The following is a 9,730-nucleotide window of genomic DNA, read 5'->3' as shown; positions in this document are numbered from 1 at the left end:
ATGTGAATCCTATGTACAAAAGCCTGATATGCTAAGCATGCAGTTTGTCCGTCGGTCATTCAACCAATCAAAGTGTAATATGCTAATGATATGCTAAGGCCGCTCAACCACTTGCTATGACATGCACTGATCACCAGGGGGTAGATAGTCAACCAGTCGACCAGTCGCAATGATGTGCACTGACCACCAGGGGGCAGATGCTCCAACCGGTAGGTTAGCTTGCTGCTGGAGTCCGGCCGATCGGGACTGAGCAAGACAGGCTGGACATGCCCTGGAGCCCTCCCTTGGTCCCTCCCTGGCTGGCCAACCTCCCACGTTCCTACCCGATTGTGCGGTGAGGTCCCTTGGCCTGGCCTGTATCCTCTCACAATCCGAGCTAGGAGACCACCTTCCCCCTCCCCGAGTGCCCAAATTTAGTGCACCAGGCCTCTAGTGATATAATAATATGACAGTCACTGTCATGGAGAGATACCTGGAAGATTTAGAGGACCTGGAAGGTTTAGAGGAGGTGTGATAAATTGTGCCAGGAAAAACTGGTAATAGCCTCACTGAGGTGATGACAGCTTAGTGGGGACTCTGAGTATGAGTAGAAAATAACACCCCAAAACTCCATTATGCCAAGACAGTAACCAATGGAAAGCAAAACACATCAAATATAGGACAGATAATAAGAAGATCATATGAGCCAGCTGGGAAGCCAAGTTGGTGACTATGATTTGTACCCTGTTAGTGATTTCTTGCCAAGGTCGTCTTCCATTGTGGAATGTCATGGTCAAAGCAGCAACTATTTCTTAGCCACATTGTCCCTTTGTATAGGGTTGGTGTTCCAGTGGAATACAGAAGCCGGCTCATACAAGCTCAGGAGAACTGACTTGTGAGGAATTCTGCAAGCTATTTTTTTTGTATTGATTTTTGTTTTTCAACGAGAGAGAGGAAGGGAGAGAGAAACATCAATGTGAAAGTGAAACATCTATCAGGTACCTCCTTCACAACCCCCTACTAGGGATCGAGCCCAAAACCCAGGCACATGCCCTGACCAGGAATGGAGCCAGAAACCTTTTGGTGCATGGGACAATGCTCAACCAACTGAACCACACTGCTCAGGGCTATAAGCTAGTTTTTAAACACAAATATTATTAAAAAATTAAATTATATAAAATTAAACTTGAAGAAATTATATTTTAAACGGTAATAAATAATCAAAACTTATCACTTCCTAGTTATTTTACTGTATTTTTGCTCTGGAGTTTATTTGGGTCTGGTAGTATTGTATCTCTGTGGTGGAAATACTATATGACAGTATATTACTGTGCATCTCTTCCCAGCTCTGGGTTCAGTGACATCTCATGGGTAGTTGAAATCAGCCATCATGGAAGTATTTACACCACAGATATAGGCAAATGCTACAAATTAAAACTATTTTTCTTTCAAAAGTCAATTGTTCAATGTTTGGCAGTACACCACTGGTGGTATCCATTAAATAAATGGACGAAGAAAAAAAAAGCATTTGGAAGCCCAACACCCACGTCTTTTTAAACCTCCCTGAACAAAAACATGTGGCAGGAGACACATTTCAGAGGCCTCCATAGAGCAGACTTCCCCATCTCCTTTGTTCCAGGGAAGGCTTTATGTTACCCTGGATTTTCTTGACAACTGAAAATCATGGTCAAACAGAAGGAGGATGGAAGTGTTTTTCTCCAGGACTTCATTCCCGAGCCAAATGTCTGTTTTGGCAAGAGGTCTCTGTGGCCTACAGGGGCACGGGGAGTCAACTTAATCTTGTCCAGAATCCAAAGCAATCCACAGGAGCCTGGGCTAAAATGACATCTGCTCTGGCTTGCTGAAGTGGAGGTCACAGGATAGCCAAATGGTGCTGATTTCATATTTCCCAATTATCAGGGGATCCCCAAAGAAAGATAAATCAGAGGAGGCTGGCCCACATGTGTCCGAGGGGCAGCAATTAGGGCAGCCCCCAAAGGAAACCATTTCCAGAGGGCTGGTTATTGTCCAGGCAGAACCTGAAGACACACATGTCAGGAGAAGGCTCCATAGGGGCCAGCACCAGGGGATGTGGTCTATTAGTAATCCTCTATCTAGAAGGACCAAGTTCCAGCAGTAAGAAATTCAATTTTCCCCCATTAAAGAAAGCATCTCTCAGCACCAGCTGAATACAATTAATGGAATAAATCTCCCATTAGCGGAGAGATAATTTTGCCTAAATATATCAGGAGACCTTCAGAGCAGGACTGAGAGTCTTTGCTGAGCCTTGCCCGCTTAACTTGTTTGCCATGTAATTGCATTTAGACCAAGGGCCTCGGAAGGAAACCACTGACTGAATTAGCATTAACCAGATTGTGTGTCAGGAGGTGAGGTGGGGTGGGGTGGGTGGAGGCAGGGAGTGTGATGCATTGTGGGTAGTTGTTCTTACTGTTCTTGCCTTCAGAAAGGACAAGCTGACACCAGTGAGACCAGCTGCTTACAAGCCTGGTGTTAATTGCTTTTCTCATCCAACAGAGAAAAGTTTATCACTCTAGAAGGTAGAGATGTAAGCACCTAATAAAACAGAGGCTGCGTTTGAGAGTTTTTTTATGAATACCCCCAGACCTCATCCGTGGCTCTTCCCTAGGCCAGAAAAAAAGCCTTCTGGATCGAGGCGAATGGAGAAAGTTGTGTGTACAATAAACACTTGCCTCTGATTTGCCAATGAGGGCTGCCCCCTCGCCCCCCAGTGCCCTGATCCCTTATTACATTGACCCTAGTGCTCACCTTCATTTCTACCCATTGCCCATAGTAAACAGACTGCTCTCGAGTTGGGCCCAGAGTTGTGAGGCCTGGATTCAAAGCCTAGCTCTGCCACCTCCTCTCTGTGTGGCTTGGGGCAAATAACATAACCTCATGGACCCCAGTTTCCTCCCATTCCTCTCATTCAGTGATTTTCCAACTGGCTTTTCTCTGGCTTCTGCAGGGACTAAGACTCCACAGAGTTGCCTTCAGAATCACCCCGAGAGAAAAGGGGGCCCCCACCTAGCAGATCTTGCTTGTATTTGTTTTTCACTTTGGGGTCCTTTTAAAATGTCATCTGCCAAAAAGGCTTTGTTTCTGAAACATTAGGAAAAACACCATTATTCTTGATCATCTCTAATTGTCCCACCAACTTACTCAAACCACCTTTTTTGAAAAACAACAACAATGACCTTGTACTTGTGAGGCATTTCCAGACCTTGCAGAGAGAGAGAAATAGACCTTGATCCTGCCCTCAAAGAGCTCATGACCTAGTGGAGAAGAGAAACATGTACGGTGGGGTACGGTCTCAAGGTGTTGAGTCAGGTTTTAGAAGAGAGTGACTAGTTCTAATTAGGGTCATCAAGAAAGGCTTCGGGGAAGAGGCATCATCAGAAGCTGGGTCTTAAAGGAGAAGAAACAGTGACAGAGGGTGCAGGGATTACATTTGAGGCAGATGGAGGAACATTGCACAAACACAGGCTTTAACCAAATTTGCCTGGCGAGTTTGGGGGAAGCAGATGGTTAGTTGTCTGGAATATAGAGGGAAAGTGGGGCGGGGGATATTGGGAGAGGTCACAGGTTTCAGAACCCACTCCAGGGGGACGATGCCAGCATCTGCCCTTCTCCTGTTTGCAATGCCAGATGCAAAGTGCCCTCTATTCTGTTTACTTTCTCGTACGTCCACTTCCAGTGAGACTATTAGAGGCAATAATAACCACTGCCATTGGTGGAGCTTACTCTGCACCAGGATGAAAAAACAGATTCAAAGAGCTGTCACATATTGTGCAGGTTTAGAGAGTTGGAGAGTGGCAAGAGCTGGGGTTTAACCCAAGTCATAGGACTACAGATTCACATGCATAACTACACTGTAGAGCCCTCTCAGATCAGCTTTAGCTCCATACAGTATAAGGTAGTATCCTTAGAAAAGGACCTCTGAGTGAGATATCTGAAAACATCTCCCAATAGTAATTCTTCTTTAAAATGAATGTACTTATTTATTGAGTTTAGAGACAGAGAGAGAGAAACATCAATTTGTGTTTCCACTTTTCCATGCACCCATAGCTTGCCTCCTACATATGCCCTGACGAGGGATCAAACCCACAACCTTGGTGCATCAGGATGATGCTCCAACTAACCAAGCCGCCTGGCCAGGGTCCAATAATAATTCTTTAGGAGACACTTTGATGCCTTACAATGAGGCAGTATTAAAAAAAGAAAAGAATGTTATTATTCATTTGGAGTAAACACCATGAGCCGCAGAGTACCAGAGCAGTCTGAGCAACCTGCCTTCTGTCTTCTGACCTCCTGGGGCTCCCTGTCAACCAGGGTTCTGTGCATGAGAAGTAGACCATGTTATTTACTCTTCTCTACCCACAGGCACGCATGTGTCATTCGTGGTCAAGTGATGACATCAGATGGGACCCCGCTGGTTGGTGTGAACATCAGTTTCGTCAATAACCCTCTCTTTGGATACACGATCAGCAGGCAAGATGGCAGGTAAGGGGCCTTTTGTTGACCAGGGCTAGTGAAGGCCCTGCTCTCGTGGTCTTGCCACAGAACTGCTGTTGGAATGGCAACATGGAAAGATGATGGAATTTGGGTTCAGAGGACCTGAATTCAGATGCCCAGTTCCGCAACTCACTACCTGTGTGACCTTGTATCTCCCTCTGGCCTAAGTCCCTTTGGCTAAAAATTAAGCAGTTTCTTCTCATTTGGTTCTCACAGTAAACCTAGGGTACCTTAAATATAGTCTCCTGCCTCATGACTTAGAATATAAAACACTGCCTACATTGTCTACAGGCCAGACAGGCCAGACAGCTCCAGAACTCTTACCATTCCTGCTGTGTTTTCCATATGCAACCACCTAGGTCTGTGGAAACCACTGAGTGAGGACAGAACTCTGACTTTGGGTCCCTGGGCATTTGCTAGCTATGTGTTCTTAGACCAGTGATGGCGAACCTATGACACGCGTGTCAGAGGTGACACACAAACTCATTTTTTTGGTTGATTTTTTCTTTGTTAAATGGCATTTAAATATATAAAATGAATATCAAAAATATAAATCTTTATTTTACTATGGTTGCAAATATCAAAAAATTTCTATATGTGACACGGCACCAGAGTTAAGTTGGGGTTTTTCAAAATGCTGACACGCTGAGCTCAAAAGGTTTGCCATCACTGTCTTAGACAAATCTCCTCACCATTCTGGGCCTCAACTTCTTTGTCTGTTAAATGGCCGTACCACTATTTAGCTCATAAATTGGTTTTAAGGATTAGATTCTATGATGGATGGGGAAGCACCTTGAACACAGCAGGTGTCTGATCAATCTCAGCTCCCTGCCCCACTCGGGTTCATTGCTGTATTTCCAGGGTCTGGCATGTGGTAAGTAAGCAATAAGTATTAGCTGTTTATTAAATTTACAAGTTATTAAATGATGAGAAGGTAATGGTTACAGTACAAACAATGAGAACGTTTTAGAGAAAAGGGGAGGGGAAGGAGGAAAGTGGAATATTTAGGCTGTCGGTGGTGACAAGTCCTCTATTTTTAATAAAATCAGGTGGTGGCAGTCCATCTGGCTAAGTGTGGGCCCATAAGGTTGATTTTCACTCTGGGTTGGAAATGATGCTGCAGCCTGATTGATTTTAGCACCTCTTTAATCCAATATCAGATGTGAACATGTCCCGGCCGAGGTGATAATGAAGCAGAGGCTCATCTGTTTGTAGACATGTGTGCCTCTTAACGGGTTGGCAAGCTTGACACGGGGAGCCCTCCCCCTTCCTCTCACTCCCTGGGAATGGGAAGGGGCCCAGCTGGAAGAGGTTGGTGGCCAGTCCCCACAGGTAACCTGGCCAGGCCAGGCCATGGCTCCCTGCCCTGCACACGTTCCATCCCAGCAAGGGCCTCAGCACAGACTTCCCCTACAGCATGGAGGAATCTCCCTCTTCATGCTCTGTCTGCACTACCTTCCAGCTCAGGGCTGCCTACTTTATGGAAACAGCAGATGCCAGCATCGTAGGCAACAGTTATTCTGACTACTGACTACATTATTACCTGCTATGAAGCAGTCATCAAAAACAAGCCATAGGGACTGAAATTTGACCATCATTCATATGAGATGGCAAATGGTCAGTCCTTTGCCCTGTGCTTGGTAAGTGTGGGTCCATAAAACATACGTTTGGTGGCCCTTGGAAAAAGCTCACTCTAGTGCCTCCAGGCTGTGATCCCTCCTGTTTGTGCTCCCCCTGCAATCTCTACTGCCCCTTGAGAGCAGGGGTTCCTAAGAGGTAAGCATCAGCCATTTTTCCCGCATCGGTCTGCTAAATTACATCACAGTAGCCCGAGTTGCAACAACTCATAGCTTGGGTTTCAGGGCAGTTTTTACCAGTGCATTATGGGGCTTAAATTTTCTTCCCAACTTAGACCCTCATAATGTATGGGAAAGTCACTGCCTATTCTCTAAGTGTCTGAAGATCTCTGTTTGTTGTATGTGAATGGGTAGCATTTGCCCATGTTCCTCCCCCTCTTCCCTGCCTCCCTTTCTTTCTTACCTCTCAGACCCCAGGAGGAACTCTAAGGCTAGAGATGTAGTTGGAGATGACAGTGTACATATGCAAATCCAGGGACCAAGCCTAACTCATCTTTGTAACCTTCATACTCCAGACAAGCCCTCATCCAGCCCACACATGCACAAACGCACACACATACATACGCTCTCATATACACACCCCACACTGAAATGCGAGACCTTCAGTCTTAACAAGAATTCATAAACAGAAAACAGTACCAGAGAAGTTAGCCAAAAAGATCATTAAAAAGATGAAAAATACAAGTCATGAAGAAAAATTTCAAAAGAGTAGCAGACAAGAGAAGCAGTTCAAGCTCGTTGGATTGAAAAATGGGATTTATACAGAGCATGAGGCCCAGGGAATGGGACCTGCGCTTTTCCCATCCATTATCCCATCTATCTAATTAAAAACTCTGCCAAGTGATTATGATCATTAATTTCATTTTACATGAAGAGATTGAGGCTCAGACAGGTGACATAACTCACCTATGGAGTGAGCAGCAGAGCTTGGACTGGCCCTAGGCTGCTTGGGCTTCACCTGAAAACCGGGCCTCGCCTTTGGTGTCAGGTTCAAATCCATGTCCCCTAGAAGGTTTCCCTCTGGAGGCCTGGCTCTTGGCAAGAGCTAATTCCACCAAGCTCTTGGCAAGGCCAGCTGCCCCCAGCTTGCTCACAGCCACGAGAATGTCTTTTCATGTTTGTCTTCACTCCCTTCTCCATGATCATCCTCTCATGAAGGGAGCTTGTAAGTCAGGCCAAAATTCTGTTTGATGGTTAAAAACTGTTCTGTCAAAGTACAGATGCTGTTCAGTCTGGGTGCTCCCCCAACCATTGACATTCTGCTGTAGAGCCAAACCCGGAGCCTTAGTTCAAAACAAGCCACTTCTCTGGTCTTTCTCTCTCGTGACTTATCAAAGCAGGGTGGTGTCCAACTGTCTTTACCCAAGTGTGGGCCTAGGATGGCTGAGTGGGAAACAGGCAAAGTGGGTGAGAAGCTTTTTGGGGGGACCCGAATCCAGGGGGTGTCACCTACCAAGATTTGGCACCAGGACAGAACATTCCATGGAAAATCTTTCCCTCCTTGAGGAGGGAAGAGGAAGCTGGAACCATGAAGCCAATCCCACAAGGTACATTTACCAGGGATACAGGAGAGGTCCTGCATTGGGGTCTCTAACACCCACTGCACAGGTCAATATTGGGTTGAGTTACAATAACAGCCAAAGTAAGGAGGAACTTTGTTTGGTAGACAGTTAGTTCAGAAGACATTGACAATATCACTCTTGCATTCATTCTCTAAACTGCAATCACCAAGCACTGGACTAGGTTCCAGAAATACTGAGATGAATTAGTGTCTCTGGGTCAGAGAGTTCAAGTTGTGATACCAGGGCAGCATGATATAGCCTGTAAGGAGGAGTGCACGTGGTGCAATGGGCGCCCAGGGCAGGGAGCAAGAATGCTGAGTGGGTAAAGAGTTAGCAGGAGTTCTCCTTCTAAAAAAAAAAAAGCAAGACAAGGGCAAGCCTTGAAAATGCATCCTAAAAGTAATAGCACAAAGGACTCTACCCAAAAAGACACCCCAGCCTGGAAGTGGCAGGTAGACAGAATCACTGTTTCCAACTCCTCCAGGATGGTCAAAGGCAGAAGGGACAGACTAGTTTCAAGTCACCTCAGCAGGTAGAATAAGGACCAGAAGCTAAGGAGTTATAAAGAGAGGGACCCAGACTCAATTAAAAAAAAAATCTTGACAATCAGAATTAGCGAGAGGTCAGATAGTCCTCCTGTGACTATAGCAAGCTCCTTATCACTGGAACTGCGCAAGTAGGAACCTAGTGCCTCCCCAATGGTGAGTTTGTAGAAGAAACTGATGTGTCATCAGGTTGGGAGAGAGCAATGACTGAAGGCTCTCAGGGGACGCTGTCATGGAGATCTCATCCCAACTGGGAGGCTGGGACTCAGTCTTCTCGTTCCCCATTCACTTCTGATGTACTGTGATTCTAACAGTGCGGCTCGAGATTGCTTAGCTCTTTTGTGATCCCAAAGGCCTGTGCTGAGTAATGTATCATAATCAGAACTAAAGCTGATGTAGAGTCATAGAATCTTAGTGACCTAAGAAGAGCCCATTTGAACCTTTACATTCTATAAATGAGAGAATTGAGGATCAGAGAGGCTAAGTGACCTACCCAAGATCACACAGTAGTTCTTGGCAGAGGCAGAACTAGGCTTAGGGTTCCTAATGCCAGGGCAGGGTTTGTTCCACTTTATTCTGCTGACTTTTCACTGAGTATCAGCTCAAGAGTCGTAAGTACCAGGAGCACCATAGCAGAGGCTCACCCACTGCCCTGTGTCTTGGCAAGTCACTCTCCGTCGCAGTAGTGTTTAATTCGACTTTGGCAAATTCTCTATTTTTTAAAAACTACTTTGTGGAATATCTGTTTCTGTTTGTGTCTGCAGTGACACCTTTTAGGTTTTAAAGTCTCCTCAACAAGTGCTCAGACCCTTTGGTATAATTTTTTCTCCTTTCTCCATCTTTTTCCTCCTGCTGCTCATCTTACTTCTCTTCCTCATCATCTCCTGTTTCCTGCTTTTCCTGCTCCCCCCTCTTCTCTTTTTCTCAACCCTCCCGCCTCCCAAACAGCTTTGACTTGGTCACAAATGGCGGCATCTCCATCATCCTGCGGTTCGAGCGGGCACCTTTCATCACCCAGGAGCATACCCTCTGGCTGCCTTGGGACCGCTTCTTTGTCATGGAGACCATCATCATGCGCCATGAAGAGAATGAGATTCCCAGCTGCGACCTGAGCAACTTCGCCCGCCCCAACCCTATTGTGTCTCCATCCCCACTGACATCCTTTGCCAGCTCCTGTGCAGAGAAAGGCCCCATCGTTCCGGAAATTCAGGTACCCAGCTTTCCTAACTGCATTTCTCCATGCCTTTATTTTATTTGGGGAGTGGAGGAGGAACGAGAAAGAGAGACGCCATCAGCCCACCATGCAGAATCCAACTGCCTGGCACCCTCCATCCTAGAAAAAGTCCCTACTCTTCCACTCTGCCATCCAGTTCACTTCCACTTTCCTTCCCCCCAAGCTCCAGCATCCCCCCTTCTCATTATTTCTATTAAAAATATCTATGGTGATAGGTTCTACCAAGCGAAGTGAGACAGA

The 9,730-nt window shown here is 46.0% G+C and overlaps 1 protein-coding gene across 1 annotated transcript in view; it reads left to right on the top strand.

Annotated features, from left to right (window-relative positions):
- The window catches only part of TENM4 (teneurin transmembrane protein 4), a 198,082-nt gene that overhangs the window by 116,567 nt on the left and 71,785 nt on the right, over positions 1-9,730 (top strand). The window contains 2 exon segments of the mRNA XM_023755918.1: positions 4,381-4,500; positions 9,205-9,466. Of these exon segments, the coding sequence (XP_023611686.1) occupies positions 4,381-4,500; positions 9,205-9,466 (382 nt within the window).

Source organism: Myotis lucifugus, unplaced genomic scaffold, assembly GCF_000147115.1.
Source record: "Myotis lucifugus unplaced genomic scaffold, Myoluc2.0 scaffold_86, whole genome shotgun sequence".
NCBI lineage: Eukaryota > Metazoa > Chordata > Mammalia > Chiroptera > Vespertilionidae > Myotis > Myotis lucifugus.
The sequence above is the reverse complement of the archived record's forward strand: the minus strand, read 5'-3'. Positions and strand labels throughout refer to the sequence as shown.